The following is a 19632-nucleotide window of genomic DNA, read 5'->3' on the forward strand; positions in this document are numbered from 1 at the left end:
ACATGGGCGAGTTATCACCTCTGAAAGAAAACAAACTTTTTAACATGGGCAAAACAACATTGTTCTTAGAAGCGGCTGAACTGCTTTAGCTGAAACTTTCCAAAATAATTCAGCCTGAAACAGACACCCAACATAGGAAATCTCAGACCAAGCAGTTAAAAGTTTTGCAAAGTTATAAGCAACTGAAAACAGCGTATTTTAATAGGAATGTCGGACAACCTTAAATATAGGCAGTAATACCAGCTCTACCCATTGTCATAGCAGAGGATCTCATATGTTCCATAGTTGTCCAGTAGATATTACTGAAGAGAGATCTCTAACACAATGCAGTGATCCCTTATCTCATGTATTTTCATAAAGTTTTTTTTTCTAAATCTCTGTTTGAGACCACTTGTGTGCTGAGTAGAGTACAGTAACTCCTCACTTAAAGTCATCCCGGTTAACGTTGTTTCATTGTTACATTGCTGATAATTAGGGAACATGCTCGTTTAAAGTTGTGCAATGCTCCCTTCTAATGTCGTTTGGCAGCCGCCTGCTTTGTCCACTGCTTGCAGGAAGAGCAGCCCATTGCAGCTAGCTGGTAGGGGCTTGTAACCAGGGTGGACCGGCAGCCCCCCTATCAGCTCTCCGCTCCCCTAAGTTCCCTGTGCAGCAGCCCCCCAGCAGGCTATCAAGGCAGTTCAGCTGTCCCTCCCCCCACTGCCATGTGCTGCTCCTGCCCTCTGCCTTGGAGCTGCTCCCAGAGACTCCTGCTTGCTGTACGGGGGGGGGGATGGGGGTGGGGGGGAGTGCTAATGTCAGGGTGTCCCCCTCCCTCCTGCTCCTGCACCCCGCTTACCCCTTCTCCATATAGAGCAGGGAGAGGACATGGATGGAGAGAGACAGAGAGAGCTTGGGGCAGCAGCTGTTGTCTCAACTTCCTGATCCACTTAAAAAGACAATGCACTTAAGAGTGGGTCAGCTTACTTAAAGGGGCAGTGTGCATCTCTCTCTCTCTCCCACACACAAGGTGTGTGTCTGTCTCTGTCTGCTATGCTGTCTCCCCTCCCTCGTGTTCGTGCTGCCTTGTGTGAGAGGCTACATTAACAACAATGTGTTAACCCTTGAGGGCTCAGCCGAGTGCTAGTTCATCATTTAGCAGCAAGGCATTCCCTGGGAAATATCCCTCCCTCTTCCACCTTCTAACTTCACCATTTCAACCAAGCTTCACAATCATCATAACTGTGAACAGTATTAACTTGTTTGTTTAAAACATATACTGTGTGTATATCTATATAATATATAGTTTTTTTGTCTGGTGAAAAAATTTCCCTGGAACCTAACCCCCCCATTTACATTAATTCTTATGGGGAAATTGGATTCGCTTAACATCGTTTTGCTTAAAGTCGCATTTTTCAGGAACATAACTACAATGTTAAGCGAGAAGTTACTGTATATAAATTAGAAACTGAATATTCCGATTTTGAATCGCTGTTGGTTAAAGGCTTGTAGAGATTAAACTATATATACTTTGAGCTAATCAACTTCTATGAGTATTTGAAATCTTAAAATGAGCAGGTGAGCTGCTCTGGTTACAATATCTCACTGTTCAGTGTCTTAAATCATAGCTTAGAAGATATTCTCTCAATTATATTATTTATTAGAGTTGGTTGAAATTTTTCAAATTTTTAAATCTCAAAGAAGGGGAAAATTTTAAAACAAAAATGTAACCCCACTCCTTTGATCAGTTGTATTACTTACATATTTGGGGGTTTATCAGAGAAAGTGTACTTCTGATCTACATTTGTATGCCAGACAGTATAGCATGGGAGAGGATGATGGCGTCAGAGGTGTCCTAAAGCACTTCTTTTCCTCTTGTCATTGTAGATCAATTTTGTTTCCAGTGTGCTAGGCTTATTTTAGTGTAGAAATGGCTGGATTCACTTTCAGAACACTATTATTGCCAGAATCGAGGCTTGCTCGGCAGGAATCAAAGACCACCCACTCTTACTTTTCTTAGGTTGTCTTTGTAACAATTTGGTCTTTTGGAATAGCTTCCCTGGTATGGACAGATGAGGTAAGTACTCTATCTAGCATTTAAGCTACTAGAGTGAATAGCCTCAGAAATCCTCAGGTTCAATGTAATGATCTTGTCAGGCTTTCATGTTCTGTAATTTTTTTATTCTTCTGATTTAACATTTATTGTGACTCTGCCCTATTGAACTGCTTCTGAAACACTACTTTGTTACTGAAAACCTGGCATATGAGGATCCTTATGCTCTTTACAAAGCTGTCTGGCTGATATCATCCCCATTTTGCAGCTGGAGCAACTGAGGCATAAAGATGACTTGCTTTCACTCTATCCTAAACTAGTTTTCTAGATTTTGGAGAACAATGTGCCTGTTTCATTCTATTAGTTACTTTGTATAGCTGTAAAAGAAAAGATTCATGAAAATACTGTAAATAACAAGACGATGGCCTTGACTCACATGATCTGAAATCAGTGTTCTTTGCTACATAATAAAAAGATGTGTTTCTACTCAGAAGTAAGTTTTAAACAAAACAAGACCTGGTTTAATAGTTTCTTTTGTATGGCATCTCTACTGGTATATTAATTTGCTGGTCCGTGTAATAATGTATATTTGTATGATGCAGTTCAATTTCTATGATGCTGATATTATTGTTTTGGGTTTACTCTTCAGGTGCTGTCTCTCTCTGAAGTACTCTGGCCATGCATACTGTTCCTAATTCTGGCTGCAATTCGCATCCAGCAACCTTCAAAACACCAGGAAAACTGTATGTTTCATGTTTAATCTTCATGTTTTGCACATCTGTAGACTATATTCTAAAGAGGGCTTCATAATAAGGAAATATCAGTAGGTTAAACCATGAGGGCCTGAATCAAAGCCCATTGACTTCATTGGGATTTGGATCAGGTCCTAAATTAGTTTTGTCTTTTGTGTCCTATAACATTATAGTATTGAGTCCCCCTGCAATCTATAGTTCGTTCTGCTTCACCCTTTTCAAGCATTATCTTACCTAAAACAGTGTGGTAGATATTACTATGCTATGTTTTATTTAGTTGGTGCAGTTCTATAGGATTCGGACATGGTCTGTATTTTATAACCTGTCTGGAAATGGCATCTTGGGTTCAACCCACACATTCTCAACTTCCTAGAAGAGTGATGTAGTACAATGTCTTTTAAAACAAGGAATAGAACAGGGATTGGCAACCTTTGGCACGCGGCCCATCAGGGAAATCTGCTGGTGGGCTGGGATGGTTTGTTTACCTGCAGCATCCACAGGTTCGGCCGATCGCAGCTCCCACTGGCTGCGGTTTGCAGTTCCAGGCCAATGGGGGCTGCGGGAAGCGGTGTGGGCCAAGGGAAGTGCTGGCTGTCACTTCCCACAGCCCCCATTGGCCTGGAACGGCAAACCGTGGCCAGTGGGAGCTGCGATCGGCCGAACCTGCGGACGCTGCAGGTAAACAAACCGTCCCAGCCTGCCAGCAGATTTCCCTGATGGGCCACGTGCCAAAGGTTGCTGATCCCTTGAATAGAAGATACAACAAAAGAAACAATGAAAATCAGTCACACCTTTGTAAATGATCCTGTATTTAAGACTGGCGTGTAAAACCTATTTCCTTGTAAAAGGCTTATGAGACCTGAAACCATGGATCTCTTTCTTTATGCTTGTTTATTAATTAATCACACACAGCTATGAGCTATATAAAAAACCTTTAGATTTAGTGGCGTTAATTAAGCCTGGTGTCAGAAGCAGTACTCCAAATGCTGCATCGTGACGTGTCTGGCCTCTTGGTATTTATCTAGTGTCAGTATAACACCCATTCTCTCTGTCTAATTCAGGGGTAGGCAACCCTTCAGAAGTGGTGTGCCGAGTCTTCATTTATTCACTCTAATTTAAGGTTTCGCGTGTCAGTAATACATTTTAACATTTTTAGAAGGTCTCTTTCTATAAGTCTATAATATATAACTAAACTATTATTGTATGTAAAGTAAATAAGGGTTTTAAAATGTTTAAGAAGCTTCATTTAAAATTAAATTAAAATGCAGAGCCCCCCCCCCGGCCAGGACCCGGGCAGTGTGAGTGCCACTGAAAATCAGCTCACGTGCTGCCTTCGGCCCACGTGCCATAGGTTGCCTACCCCTGGTCTAATTCATCATTCTATTGAATGGAACATACTCCTATAAATTAGAATAGTGACTTTTACCAGTAACTTTGTTGTCACAATTCTCCAAATAGAAACTGATACTGTTAGTAATGCTTCATTCTTGGGAGATGACTGAGACTCATGGTGCATGTTCAATCAGTTTTAACTTTGTAGTTGCATTTACAATTTGATAACGTACATTCACAGAATGACATTAACCCTGAAGGATTTCAGTATGAGGCAGTGTATATACAAAGATCATTCATTCATGAAGTTCTTACATGTCTCTAAAGAACCTAGCACGCAGTTCTATTAATAAGGAGATAGGAAGTGAAGAATATCTTCTCCAAACTATGGGGGCATTTAAGAAAACTGAACATAATTACATAAGTTGGCATGTTGGCATGTTGCTGGGACAATTTTGTGAAAAGTGCCTTGGGATCTTATAATGCCCATGAACAGGAAGGGTCTTCTTGGTCCTACACCTCCTCTGCTTTGCTTGTGAGAACTGATATGTTTGTATATATAAAAGAGAACACAACTATTTTTTTGGGGAAGAGATCTTTGTGAACCAAATTTTGCTGTCAGTTACACTTTTGGAAATCAATGGTAATGCCCCACTGAATTCAACAGAGTAACTGAATTTTCACTAGCGTAGCTGAGGGCAGAATTTTGTTGTGCTGTCTACAGAGTATGGTCCCTATTCTGCAAGCTACTTTGGTAAGTAGGATCAGGGCCAATATTACAGTCTCAGTAAAATTTAGAAACTGTCAAACTTATTTAAGATGGGTGGTTTTCAAAATGGTGTTGGTCATACAGAACTAGAACTAGGGCTTATGTTTTTATGAAGCAGGCTAATACTCTTTCTGGGGAGTTATGCAGGGGTGTCTCTATGTTGCTTAACTGGTAGTGCAATTTCTAGTGATATATGTCTCAAAAATAATGATATTTCATTTCCATCAAAACTAGCTTGGGTTTTTTCAGGTACTATGGAATACTTGAATACACAGTTTCTCCATACTGATTTATACCTGCCTCTGGAGATTTCCATTACTTGCATCTGAAGAAGTGAGGTTCTTACCCACGAAAGCTTATGCTCCCAATACTTCTGTTAGTCTTAAAGGTGCCACAGGACCCTCTGTTGCTTTTTACAGTTTTTCCAGTTCTTCCACTTCTATTGTGAACATTCAATATGAGTGTTATGTCCAGGCCTAATTCAACTTGGGTAACTCATTGTAGCTATTTCTCCAGCAATTTCAATTGCATGAAATACTCTCCATTTCCTGCCCAAAGGATCCTATATAGCTGTGGCTGCCAAACTGGGGGCTTACATGGGAGGAATGGACAGGTTTCTCAGTTATTCACTAGAGTCTTGGCTTTATTTAAAAACAATCAAACGAAGAAAAAACACCCTTCAAAATGTGAACCAAAGTGTAACTAGTGCAGCAGTGTCTGCATGAGTTTGCAGAAAGTTTGAAACAATTGCTCTGAAGTGCAAACTGCCCCATTCATTTCAATGAGTGGTAGCTCAAATGCCAGTGATGATACATTAAATGTCAACATTGCTAATTATTTCACTGCTCATTAAATCATGGAAGGAAGGAAAGGACATATTTTATTAGGAAGACTTGCACAGTCTACTCTAAATAGACGGTCATTTTGGGTAGGCCAAAACCAAACACACAGTGGGGTTGCAAAAGAGTGACTGGTTTCATTTTCCTAAAGGGGAGCTCAGCTTTCAAAACTTTGGATAACACTGTTGTACAGTGTTGCTCTGTGCTGATAAACTGTTGTCATACTGAACCCCAGCAGTGCCTACGTTTCAGTGCTGGGTGAATCATTTATAAATGGAATGCATGGTGGCGCAGTAAAAAGGTTTTATCAAGAGATTGCGCTAGCTGCATTTCTCACAAAGTGTTGTGGTAGGTAGAGCTGTGTGGAGAAAGATCAATCCATTTCATGGATGATTTTGATATTTCAAAATTTGGTTTTATTCCAATTAGGAACAAAACCCACCATTAAAAAAAAAAATTCTGAAAAAGGAAATGGAGTTCTGGCTCCAGGCAGGCCACTTGGCGGACTGCTCCACAGCCCTGGCCCTTGAAAGCCCTGGGTTCCCATCTTCGGGGTATTCCACATGACTGGCTTCCCCACAGCCATGGACCCTCAAACACCTGGGGTCCCTAGCCCTGGGGCAGTCTGCATGGAGGCTATCCTGGAGCCACATACCTTGGAAGGCTCGACTGCCGAGGACCTGAGCAGATGAGCTGGCAAGAAATCAGGCAAGGTTTCCTCCAGAACACCAGTGAAATTAGCCTGTCTTCACAAAAGGTTCTGTGTTGCAATGTAATTTTTCCAACGAGTTTTAGGGGTGGGGGAGCAATATTACTACTAAAGCTTTATAGCCTTAGTCTCACTGATGTAATTTTGTCTGCTGTTGCTTTTTAGGTTATTTAGAAGCCCGAGATTTGCCAAGTCGGGGCCTTTATCCTTTTGTTCAGAGTCTCTTCTGTAATGTTGGCTCAAGGTGCAAGAACAGCAGTTACACATCTCAGAAACAACACAGTTTCCGGTAAGATGCACCAATTTATCAGTATTTCTGACTAATGTGTCTTTTCCCATAAGAAGGATCATTATTGTCTAGTAGCTAGGAGTTGCAGGAATTTGATTACTGTGGGCTAGATTGCTCCCCCCAGAGTGCTGTGTGAGGAGGGGCAGGGCTCCTTCTGACATCTCCTTACATTTTTCAGGGTGATTTTACTCTCCAGAGATAGCAAGGACCTAGCAGTTGCTTCTCACAGAGGCTGCTATTTTGATCTGTCTAAAAAAGTCAGGGCAGAAGGTGGGGAGACTTCTTGTGCTCTCCCCAGACCCCCATGCTCTCACACAAGACAGATAATTTACCCTTGTTAGAAGTTCTGTCAATACACGATGTGGGGCTGTGCATAGAAGACAATACTATATTTTCACATTTGTGTTTTGGATAGTTTGGGAGTGTCTGAGGTTTCCCAGCTATGGGGTGCAGAGGGAAGAGAGCGGGAATCAAGGACAGCATCTTGAGGGACAAGAACAGAGAGCTAAAGAAGGAACTAGGAAGAGCTAAAGGAGTGGTCAGACAGATAAGAAGAAAATCTAAAGAGGGCAAAGTCAAACACAGGAGAGAAAACCCAAAAGTACACTTAGATTTTAAACTCTTTGGGGCTTTTTTTGTTCTGTGTTTGAACAGCACCTAGCACGATGGGGTCCTGGTCCAGCAGGAAGGCTCCTAGGTACTATTGCAATACAAATAAATAATAATAAGTCATAAACAGCCACAAAAGAACTGAACTTAAAAAGCTTTCCTGTTTGGTAATAGTTCAACATAGTAGCAAACATGTAAATCATTAATTTACTTTAACATACTGCCACAGACTGAGAATTATGAATGTAAGTGAGCAAGGAGCTCTCTAGATGATGGGCATAGTTGCAAATAGCCTTTTTTCAGAGTTATATTCAGGACAAACTGGATAACCAGGTCACTTAGCCAGAACACAGTGATTGGCTGTGAATATATATATATATATATATATTAAAAAAAATCAACCAAGTAGAATGAAATTGCTCTCTTATAGGCCTTCCAGAGTGAAAAGCTTAATTTTAAAGATAATGTGGAATTTAGCATGGGTCAAGTGTAAAGATTTCAATGTCACAGTAGTATGTCACAATCTTCATGTCCTTTTATTGTTACATGTTTGGAGTAAATCACATTCCAGTTACTTTATATGTGAGTCGCTGTAAATTGTTTAAACAGAATAGCTATCCCAGACTGGTAATTTTCCTCACACTGTATTGTAGAATGTACAAAATGGAGCCCTGAAATTACAGTTTACTTTATTTCTCTACCACACAAATCAGTGCTAAAATAACAATGCATTATGCCTCTACACAGACTTCGTATTTTAAAAAAAATCAAGTTTTTTTTCTGTTCTGTCTGAGGTGGTTGGAAGCTCCTGATATTAAAATATGACACTCATATAGTGAAGTACCTAACTGTGAACTATCTTGATTGTCTGTGCTGCATGAGTATTTGCGTAGCTCTGACTATAGGCTCAAAGTCACATCTCAGCTTAGTGTAAAAACAGGAAAAGATTTCCTGGAGGCAGAGTTTCTTTCATTCCAGAGATCTAGTGGGGAATTTGGTGGGATATTCCAAGGATTTAATCAAGTTGATTCAGAAATAATATCTATCTGTAGATATAGATATATAGATGCTAGATTTATGGCTGAGAAGCATGAAGCACACAGCCTACTCAGGAGAGAAGTGTGAAAAGTTGGCATAAAGTTCATATGAGAACAGTCTGTTCCAGGCTAGTCCACCAGTATAAATTAGATCAACCTGAAGGCTTCTCTGAGTTATGCTGGCTGTCAACAGCCTCTAGGTTCCAAGTGCTGGCATAAATGTTATGTAGAGGTTCCTCATTAGATTGCATGGCCCAGTTACTCCTCAATTTTCTGGTGCTTATGCTCAAGATATGCTTTTTTAACTAAAAAGGACAATTTAAAGTGGGGGATTAATTGCACTGTTAAACAATAATAGAATACCATTTATTTAAATATTTTTGGATGTTTTCTACATTTTCAAATATATTGATTTCAATTGCAACACAGAGTACAAATTGTACAGTGCTCACTTTATATTTATTTTTGATTACAAGTGTTTGCACTGTAAAAAGACAAAAGAAATAGTATTTTTCAATTCAAGTTAAACAAGTACTATAATGCAATCTCTTTATCATGAAAGTTGAACTTACAAATATATAATATGTACAAAAATATTTAATTCAAAAATAAAACAATGTAACATTTTAGAGCTTGCAAGTCCACTCAGTCCTACTTGTTCAGCCAATTGTTCAGACAAACAAGTTTGTTTACATTTGCAGGAGATAATGCTGCCCACTTCTTGTTTACAATGTCACCTGAAAGTGACAACAGCGTTCTCATGGCACTGTTGTAGCCGGCGTCGCAAGATATTTACATGCCAGATGCGCATGCTTCAATCACCATTCCAGGGGACATGCGTCCATGTTGATGAAGGGTTCTGCTCGAAAACCATCCAAAGCAGTGCGGACCAACGCATGTTCCTTTTCATTATCTGAGTCAGATGCCACCAGCAGAAGGTTGATTTTCTTTTCTGGTGGTTTGGGTTCTGTAGGTTCCGCATCGGAGTGTTGCTCTTTTAAGACTTCTGAAAGCATGCTCCACACCTCGTCCCTCTCAGATTTTGGATGGCACTTAAGATTCTTAAATGTTGGGTCCAGTGCTGGAGCTATCTTTACAAATCTCACATTGGTACCTTCTTTGTGTTTTGTCAAATCTGCAGTGAAAGGGTTCTTAAAATGAACAACATGTGCTGGGTCAACATCCGAGACTGCTGTAGCATGAAATATATGGGAGAATGCAGGTAAACCAGAGCATGGGACGTACAATTCTCCCCCAAGGAGTTCAGTCACATATTTAATTAACGCATTATTTTTTTAACAAGCGTCATCAGCATGGAAGCATGTCCTCTGGAATGGTGGCCGAAGCATGAAGGGGCATATGAATGTTTAGCATATCTGGCATGTAAATACCTTGCAGTGCTGGCTACAAAAGTGCCATGCAAATGCCTTTCCAGTGATGTAAATTATCTCCTGTAAATGTAAACAAACTTGTTTGTCTTAGGGAGTAGACTCTGAAGTTTTACATTGTTTTGTTTTTGAGTGTAGTTATGTAACAAAAGAAATCTACATTTGTAAGTTGCACTTTCAAGACAAAGAGATTGCACTACAGTACTTGTATGAGGTGAACTGAAAAATACTATTTCTTCTGTTTATCATTTTTACAGTGCAAATATTTGTAATCAAAATATACCCTTTGATTTCAGTTACAACACAGAATACAAGATATATATGAAAATGTAGAAAAACATACAAAATATTTAATAAATTTCAATTGGTATTTTATCATTTAACAGTGCAATTAAAACTGCGATTAATTGCAATTAATTTTTTTAATCATGATTAATTTTTTGAGTTAATCGCGTGAGCTAACTGTGATTAATCGACAGCCCTAATTTAAAGGTCAGAAGGCATGCCCAAAGTCACTCTCATGGCATCTAGGTGGCATATTAACAACACATGGTCTTCATGGGAGCCTGGCTAAGTATTTGTATTCTAGGGGTGCCACACATTTAAAACAAATCTGAATAATTTGCATGCTATATCTCAAATACCCAAGAGTGATAGATCTGGGGACAAATGATTCCAAAAGTGTGTTGCCACCACTTTCACAGAGAATTGAGAACTGTGTGTGTGTGTGTGTGTATTACTTTCAGTGCCTAATTCTGCATGCTACTCTATATATTAAATTGTTTTAATGGGAATATAGTACAGATACAATATGCTGTATGTATGGAAAAGATCTTCCTCTGTGATGAACATGCAGTCAGCTGTATATTAAAAGACTGATCTTAGTAACTAAAATAAATGTTGTTGTGTTTGGTGCTGTTAGCCCTGCTGAACCAACACATCTAAGAGAGGGAACTGAAAATAACAGGATTGTTTACTAAATTTTAATTGGTTTTCTAGATTATGAAACTAGAAAGGACCTCTGTGATTATCTACTCTGACTTCCTGCATAACATAGGCCATGAGGCTTCTCTGAATTAATTACTGTTTAAACTATAGTATCTCTTTTGGAAAAAAACCATCCAATCCTGTTTTAAAAATTGCCAGTGATGGAGAATCCACCACAACCCCTTGGAGGTTGTGTTAATGTTTAATTACCCTCACTAATAAAAATCTGTGCCTTGTTTCTATTCTGAACCATACCTTCACAAACACACTGAAGAAAGTGAAGTTGCACAGGTGTTCCTGAGGCATAATTTGAAGACATTGGGTTTGCACAGCTGCAAGTAAAGGCATAATTTGTGCTGCTAGAACATTAATTACTGGTGGGGAGGTGCAAGAGAGCAAGAATCCAATTTGGTACTCAGAGCCTAGAATGAGTTCTCAGGGCTGCTGTTTAGAGGGAGAAGTTTTACTTGTAATCTGGCTATTTTTATGCCCTGATCCTGCAAACATTTATGCACATACTTAAATTTAGATTCATAGGTTCACTGTGGAACTCCTTATATCCTTAAAGGTAAGCATGTAGTTGAGTGTTTTCAGGATCAGAGCTTTTACTTTGAAAACTCTCCAGAGACAAACCGAGAACGCCACAATACCTTTTTATATATCTGTTTTTCAGAGTAGATTTGTCCTCTCTATGAGTTTGTCCCTATATTTCAGCAAAATATTGACCAGTTTTCACTCTATTCCTCCAGAAGTTTCTTAGTCCACTGTATTTAATGCAATTAAAGAATTCCTATTTTCCTCCTCCAATTGTCCATGTTTGTAGCTTTCAGGGGTTGGTAGGTGTTAATTGTTTCAACTTTCATGGGTCCATTTTAAAAATGAAAACGTTGGATGTTAATCACTCAAGCACTGCCCCAGCTGAAAAACTGAGTCGCATGTATTAAAGCACTATAAAAAGAATCCAACTGTTCTATCTGTAATCTATTCAGATTTGAAGCAGACAAGAATGAGTCTTCAACAATTCCTGTTGGCTATCAGGCAAGCTAGAACGAAAGTGAAATTTAGTTAAGTAGTCAAGAACCCAGTGGAAGTTTTATGATGTTTTAATTTTCTACTAGTGTAGTAGAATATCTAAGGATTGTGGGAATGGGGCCTTCCTTACCCAGGAAGAATTTTGCAGTGGGGGTTGGTATAATGGTCCCTGGTAGAGTATGCCTCCCAGAAGGCTTCTAATAAGGCTATCAGATATTTTTCATCTATATTTGGCATATTCTGATTTGATTCAGTTTGGGGGGAAATATTTTCACTTGTATTCAGACCCAAATGCAAAGCACAGATTAAATAACTATTCAAAATAGCTGCTAAGTAAACATTTGGAGGACCTACTTAATTAAGTCCTCTCTCACGTTTACAGTCAACTGTAACTCCGCTTGTGATCACATTACTTTCACAATTAAAACCAGGACCCAAGCTCCAATTAACTGTTATGCACAAATAAGTAACCTCTAATTACCACACTTTTCCTAGTCTGATAAGTCTATAGTTTGAGAGTGGCCTGTTGATTTTTAAATTTCACAGCCTTTCAAAATCTTCTGGTTCTATCATTGCAGCGAAGCAGATTGTTGCAGGTAGGGTCAGTGGCAAACAGTGTGTGCACTTGTGGAAGGAATTCAGTTCCAAGCAGCCATAAAGCCACTACCAGGAGCCTTCAGCAAATACCTTCCCAGCAGTTGTTCTAGAGCTAGGTGGGGGTGTGATTGGGGCTTGCCTAATGACCTAGCTACTGTGCAGGGCTACAATTGCCCACAGTGGCCATTGTAGGAGAAGTGCAAGTTAGGGCAGCCCTCAGGACTACTTTAACCAGAGCCAGGAGGTTAAAAAGCTCCCTGCATTCTTATTGCCTTCCCTCCTGGTCACTGCCCTGGGCTTTGCACCAGGGAAGGAGTTAATTCAGGCCTGAATCTCCCAGTAATGCCCCACGGGTCTCAAGAATGGCAGTTTTTCTAAAATCAAGATCAGAACCTTATCTAGCAATTCCTGCTGCTCTCTTTGCCAGGGCAGATACTGATTTTGTGTAGCCCTATACAAACTGAGAAGTCGGGGGAGGTGGGGGGGAGACTGCAGGAAGACTTCCAAAATTTGTGCAGGAAAGCAGCTGGGTTGCCCTTTGCGCTTCAATGGCAATAGAGAGGAGGTATGATCTGTCCGCCTTGGCTGAGTACTTTACCCATCTGGTTGAGTGAGAGCCTGCGTAATTTGTGCCAGGGCTGAGCTCTGGCACCTCTGGACTTGGGAGTTCATAACTCTGGCACTTCTGGCCTTCCTGCGTCAGTTATGAATGTAAAAAAATTGTCTGAGCTTCGGCATCTCTTTCATTGCAAATTAAGCACTGAGTGTGAGGTTTGCATGGGAGCTTGCTGGATGAGGGTTAAGCCAAACAAAACTAACTGGAAGTGGTTATATAGGCCTCATTGACTGGGGGGGGCTTTGGGTGTTTTTTGCTTGAGTTTGCAATTTGAAGGTCACAGCTGCTCCTGCATGCTCGGCAAGGAATTATGGCTAAGATTTTTTTCCATCTGAGCTTGTTTTGCTACAGTTACCCATGCCTCTGTCACTTGATTAAATTACTAGTGTTCTCTAGATGTGGCTTTTCCTTAAGTCCATTCAAACGCTCAGTAAAATAGTACCGAATTCAACTGTCTGTCTGCTTATCAAGCAGTGTTTCACACTGAGAGTATGTTATGGTGGTGTCCAGGAGTCTGCACTGGCTGCCAGTTAGTTCCAAGCGAAGTTTGAAGTGTTGTAAACCAGCCTTTAAATGGTTTGTGCTCTGCCTATCTAACAGGCAATCTCCCTTCCTGGGTAGTACTGCTGCAGTTGTGATCCTCAGAGGCACTCAAGCTATTAATCCCTTGGATGGAAAGAACAGGGGCTGGCAGCAGGCTGCTTTCCATAACTGCTCCCCAGCTCCTGCTTCTTTTGGTCCCAAATAGCCTGAATTTGTTGACCTCTAAGTCATGATGAGAGGCTCTTCTGTTTATCCGGCTTGGGGTCAGTGAGCACAGTGGCCAATAAGAGGCTATTGATCAGCTGAGTGGAAGTTCAGGGAGGGAGAGAGATTTTAATTCCAGCTATTTGGTTGATTTACACTGTGGGATGGGGCTAATCTAGGTAGGTTTGGAGTTGTATTTTTGTTTAGAGTTCTCGGATATGTGCCTTTTCTCTGTCTAAATAAAGTAAATAACATGAAGTAGCCTCCTCTCCCTGGGAAGCCTTGTATGTTAACTAGAACCAAACCCCATAAAAGGGATTAGGAGGAGACATGGTGAGGGAGGCAGATTATCCTATATCTGCCTAGTCTGAGGTTACTTGACCCTTCCTCTGAAGCATCTGGTGCTGACTATTGTTGGAGACAGGACACCGGACTAGCCGGACCCCAGGCCTGACCACTGTAGTAATTCCTCTGAACAATATATTTGCTTAGTTTTTAAAAGCCTCCCCAAATCCACATTTAAAATATCCCTAATATCAAAAACAGTTCAGGTATATGAGTAGCTAAATGATCAAAATCTGAAGCAAGCCTCAACGATCAGTCCTACACTGAGTTCCTCATGGGCTCATCCTTGCACAGCCCCACTGAAGTCAGTGGAGTTCCATGTGGGCCTATGGGTCTGCCAGCACAGAGCTCACTGTAGGATTGAGGCCTGAACTCCCAGAACCAAATGCCTGCTTAAAGTTCAGGGGAAGCTGACAACCAGACCAGAACTCTGTTCCTGGGGCCCATCTATATTAGAAATCTAGGAAATGTATTCATCAGAATTTTTCTGTTATGAGGTTTGTTGTGTCCAGGGTCATTCTTGGGAATTTTGTTGTGTAAAGAAAAGGAAGAGAGAAATACGGGCCATATGTGTTGTTTTCATCTGACAACTAATATTCAGGGCTTGGAAACTGTGATGTTGTCAGCGAGCCACCAGATGGCACTATTATAGAAAGTATGTATAGCTCAGTTTAGCTGAAAAAAGTGTATGTGGTAAGATCTGGGGGAAATCAGTGCAGGTAATGTAATGCTGTTTTTTACATGAACTGCTGCATATACTAGTAAAACTGTCATATGCTTTAGGTATATAGATTCTGTCAACAATAAAGCAGAATCTTCTGCGTGTCCCCAGACATGCCTCTGTTAGCCCATTAAATGACTGAGCTTGTATTTGCATGACATTTGCATATATTTATATTAAAATCTTCATAACTACAACTTTTGATGGCCCAGTAGTGGCAAGTCTGGAACTGTGCAATTTATTTCTATTGTACTGGAAAATTTAATATGGAAATCAGTGCAAGGCAATTGATATCTAACCCCACGACGCCATCTCTACAGTCACTTTTCCGAGTAGAATTATGCTTTAAGCAGCAAGCCTGCTGCCGTCAGCATGCATCTGCCTCAGAAACTGTTACTATTGCTGCTTTTTGTTATCATTGTGATTATTATTTGTAGTGTTTGTTGCTTGTTAAGGCACCGAATGTTTCCAGGGCAGTTCAGTAGGTTAGTAACATACACAGAGGGTGAAATATACCCCAGTGTAGGGTCCAGTATGAGGCCTGTGCATTATTTCACGCCACCTGCCCCAAAGTGAATTTCACCCTTGTGTAGGGTTGCCAATTTTCTAATGGCACAGAACCGAACACCCTTGCCCCACCCCATGCCCCCCCTCGCTCTATCTCCCCTCCCTCCATTGCTTGTTCTCCTCCACCCTCTCTCACTTTCAGTGGGCTGGGGCAGGGGTTTGGGGTGTGGGAGGGGGTGAAGGCTCCGTCTGGGGGTGCGGACTCTGGGGTAGGGTCAGGGATGAGGGGTTTGGGGTGTGAGAGAGGGCTGGGGCAGAGGATTGGGTGCTGGGGAATATGAGCTCTGGGCAGGGGGTGTGGGCTCCGGGTGAGGCCAGAAACAAGGGGTTCAGGGTGCGGGAGAGGGCTCCGGGCAGGGGGTTGGGTGCAGGTGGGGGAGGACTGGGGTGCAGGGGTGAAGTTGGGAGTGCTCTGGGGTGGAGCTGGCAATTAAGGATTTGGGGTGTAGGATGGGGCTTCGGGCTGGGACACGGGTTCAGAATGTGAGAGGGGGTGCAGGCTCTGGCTGGGGGTATGGGCTCTGGGGTAGGGCCAGGGATGAACGATTTGGGGTGTGGGAGAGGGCTCAGGGCTGGGGTTGGGGTATGGGGAAGGTGAGGGCTCTGGCTGGGGGTGTGGGCTCTGGAGTGGGGCCGGGGATGAGGAGCTTGGGGTGCGGGAGGGGACTCGGGCAGGGGATTGGGGTGCGGGAAGGGGTTCAGGATTCAGGGTCCTGGCAGCACTTACCACAGGTTCCAGGAAGTGGCCACCAGGTCCCTGCAGCCCCTAGGCATATGGCTGGACCGCGACCAATGGGAGCTGTGGGGGCGGTGCATGAGGGCAGTGCATGGAGCCTCCCTGGCCGCCCATGTGTCTAGGGGCCGCAAGGATCTGGTGGTCACTTCCGGGAGTCGCACGGAGCTAAGGCAGGCAGGGAGCCTGCCTTAGCCCCGGGCCCCCGCTGCACCGCTGACTGGACTTTTAATGGCCTGGTTGGCAGTGCCGACTGGAGCCACCAGGGTCCCTTTTCGTCTGAGCATTCTAGTAAAAAACTAGATGCCTGGCAACCCTACTCTCATGTTGAATAGCAACTGCAGTTACGCTAGATCAGTGGTGCCCAAACTTTTCCTGTTGTGCGTCCCCCCCCCCGATTACTAGTGATGGAATCTGTCCATCCCCCTTTCCATTACTGCACAGTTGGCTCAGCAGAGGAGTTTGGGCTGAAAGTGGAGCTGCGGGAGGAGCTGGGGCTAGAGGCAGAGCTGGCGTGAGGGCAGAGAGAGGAAATAAGGGCAGAGCTAGGCTGGGGGCAGAGCAGAGGGTGGAGTGGAGCTGAAGCTGGGGATGGAGCTGGGCTGGGTGGTGCTCCCTCCCTGCCTCCCATGGGGGCTGACCTGGGTCCCACAGCTGCCCCTGAACGTTCCTCTATGTCCCACAGTTTGGGGACCACTGTGCTAGTCTCTGCTATTTTATCCTGTTAATTCTCAGTCTTCAAGTCAAAACCTAACCATCAGTCGAGTTCAGGAAGAAATCCTCTCCCACAGTCTCTCACATCTAGGTGCATTTTAATTCATTTAGACTTGTTTGGAAGAGTCTAACTACACCCAACTACACCAGATTAGCTGTTCCAATAGGGCAGCTCTCGTTGTCTTCCTACCCACGGCTTTGTGGGATTTTTACACAACTCAAGGCAACTGTAATGAACTGACAAAAAATGTGTAAATGGGGAACATTTAAAAACTCTCACCCCAAATACGCAAAATGGCGCTCACAGCTGATGGAGAGGAACTCGCAGCTGCTTTTTCCAATTCCTATTTTGAAATGACCTTCCCTTTCCCCCTTTCATGGAAAGCGCTTCCAGTTTCCAAGGTGGTCAGGACAGCGTTATGGGAACTGACCTGACATTCCTGAAAGAGATACAAGACTTTGCGAAGGGGATTTCAGAGACCTCAGAGAAAGCTATTGCTTTACAAAAGCTGTGGGAGGAAGAATCAAAGTTCTCTGGTAAGTCATCCTCTTTTAGTAATTGGCTGATGTGCTTACCTGGCACTGAGTGAAAGCCACTGAAAAAGACATAGCTTCCTTTTATCATTAAAAAAAATCATTGTTTTAGCTAAGAAGTGGATCTAGAAGTATTGTCATTGTTATGATAACGATTGTTGGGGGTTTTCTTTATTTTATAGAGCCCAGAATTGTGCTAGCTGTGTTCTACAGAGACATGGATGCCCGCCCCCATACATTTACAATCTAAATATTAGACATGGCAAAAACGATTGTGGAGATAAATAGCAGGGAAGTGGTTGAGGAGAGGAATATAATGAGTGGGACTGGAAAAAGAAGGTCAGGTTTCAGGAGGAGCCCTAGTTTGGTGACACCTGGCACAAAGGCACAGACATTGTGGCCTGGCTATGATTTGACAAACACAGGCCTTGCAGCATGGAACACTGGCCACCCAGTCTGCTCAATAAAGATCTGTCTCCTACAGCTCTGTGTAGGGTTGCCAATTTTGGTTGGATGTATTGCTGGAGATTTCATCACATGACATACTCTTTAATTTCTTGAGACTCCAGGCCAATCCTGGAGAGTTGGCAATCTGACATTACTTATCCCTAATAACATAGGGCAAGGACAAGGGTTAGTAATATGATCACCTGGTTACCCTGTCAGGCATGTTTTCAAGGGGCTAGGTCGAGTCACTCCCATGTGCAGAGGCATGGTGTGCACATGGGAGTGACTCGACCTAGCCCCTGTCTCCCCTAGTGCCTATGCTACAGCCTGTGCACGTGCTGCAAAAATTGAGACATTCAGCCATTGACTTGAGTAAGGGATGGTACAGAACCACACCAGTCTATGCGGAGCTTAGAAAGGGGTTGCATACTGGGGAGAGAGGGCCTGTCTGCCTTGCTCTAAAGAAGGAGTAATGACTTCCAAATGCATCCCCCCTGTACACACAAAGCAACCTTGCAGAGTAGTTGTCCTGTCAGATCTACCCCGAGCACCCTCCATTACCCCCCACTCATCTGCATTTCAGCACACTTCACTACCCCCACTCTGCTGCCTTTCCTCTGAAATAGGATGGCATTTAACCTGTTATATTGTGTAGGACACCCAGCACTCTTTTGGTAACCCTGTCTAAGCAGAATAGAGTCCTCGGTAGTGCCTGGTACCATATTGCTCTCCTACAGTTTACATGATAATTTTGCCTTGCCAGTGAAAATCATCCCTGGTAAGTAATTTCATTAAAAATGGCTATGTAATGATACCCGGAAATATTAGGAAGTGCAAAAGGTTATCAGATCACCAGTTCTTTGGTGCACTGCTAGTTTTATGGCCTTTTATTAAGTGTTCATTCACTGTATTTAGTAGTGATACTTCTGTCGTGAAGAATAACGTGTCTCTGTGTAAAAGGAAAACGATTTATTTTTACAGGGTCCACCAACAGTTCCATTTTCTTAACCGTAAGTAATTTTTTGTGTGTGTGGAAAGTTACAATTTCAGACTTAGCAATAATGGATAGATTTTATTTTTTCAAGTTTTAGTAAAGCATATTGTAGAAAGTGGAGTTCTGCTGAGGGCACAGTGATTCAGGGACCTAATATAGAGGGTCATGGATTGCTGCATCACTGGTTGGAATCCAGTCTGCATTATTAGTGGCTAAAAGCCTTTGTTGTGTGAAGTATGTTTGTTGATTATCTGGAGATTTTAAAAGTGCATTAGGCCACTCTCTGAACATGTGTACAAAGATGTATAAAAGCATAATACAAAACACCTAAAAAGACTCAGCTTTATGTATTGAGAATTGTTGATTATTTTTACTGCATCTAAAAGGTGGTAGGCACTTCACAGTGAAAGAGGTTGTTGCTGCTTAGAAGAGATTACACCCTATTGGATGAGATGCAGTGAGGTGGGGTGGAGATGGAGCGAAGGACAAGGATTACATGGTTTAGCTGAAAAATTCTTCCCATGACCCCTGTGATAGCTCTGTGAGACGAGTTGGCTGTCTGTCCTGTCTCTAGTGGATAAATCACCCACCATCGTAACAGTTGGCAGTCTAAATAAAAAAATCCAAGGCTGAATAGACACAGAATTCAATCTTTAGTGTTGTCAATTCTGCATCCTTCTCAAATCATTACCTTCACTTAAAAAAAAAAAATGGAATAATGAATTCTCTCCAAAATTGATCAGGGACTATTTCTGACTCTTCATGAAACTGCAAACTACAATTTCAAACCTGGGATGGGACGCTGTTTAGTGTACCATTTATAAACTGCTCTTGAGAGCCTT

General features: G+C 42.3%; 1 protein-coding gene across 1 annotated transcript in view; it reads left to right on the forward strand.

The window, feature by feature from the left end:
* LOC113407020 (ATP-binding cassette sub-family A member 13-like) overlaps positions 1 to 19632 on the forward strand; it is a 289939-nt gene that overhangs the window by 9508 nt on the left and 260799 nt on the right. Inside the window, exons 2-5 of the mRNA XM_026654099.1 lie at positions 2682 to 2775; positions 6599 to 6722; positions 17201 to 17352; positions 18778 to 18806. Coding sequence (XP_026509884.1) covers positions 2682 to 2775; positions 6599 to 6722; positions 17201 to 17352; positions 18778 to 18806 — 399 coding nt within the window. The remainder of the gene's footprint in view (positions 1 to 2681; positions 2776 to 6598; positions 6723 to 17200; positions 17353 to 18777; positions 18807 to 19632) is intronic.

Source organism: Terrapene carolina, unplaced genomic scaffold, assembly GCF_002925995.2.
Source record: "Terrapene carolina triunguis isolate 2854851 unplaced genomic scaffold, T_m_triunguis-2.0 Scaffold180, whole genome shotgun sequence".
Taxonomy (NCBI): domain Eukaryota; kingdom Metazoa; phylum Chordata; order Testudines; family Emydidae; genus Terrapene; species Terrapene triunguis.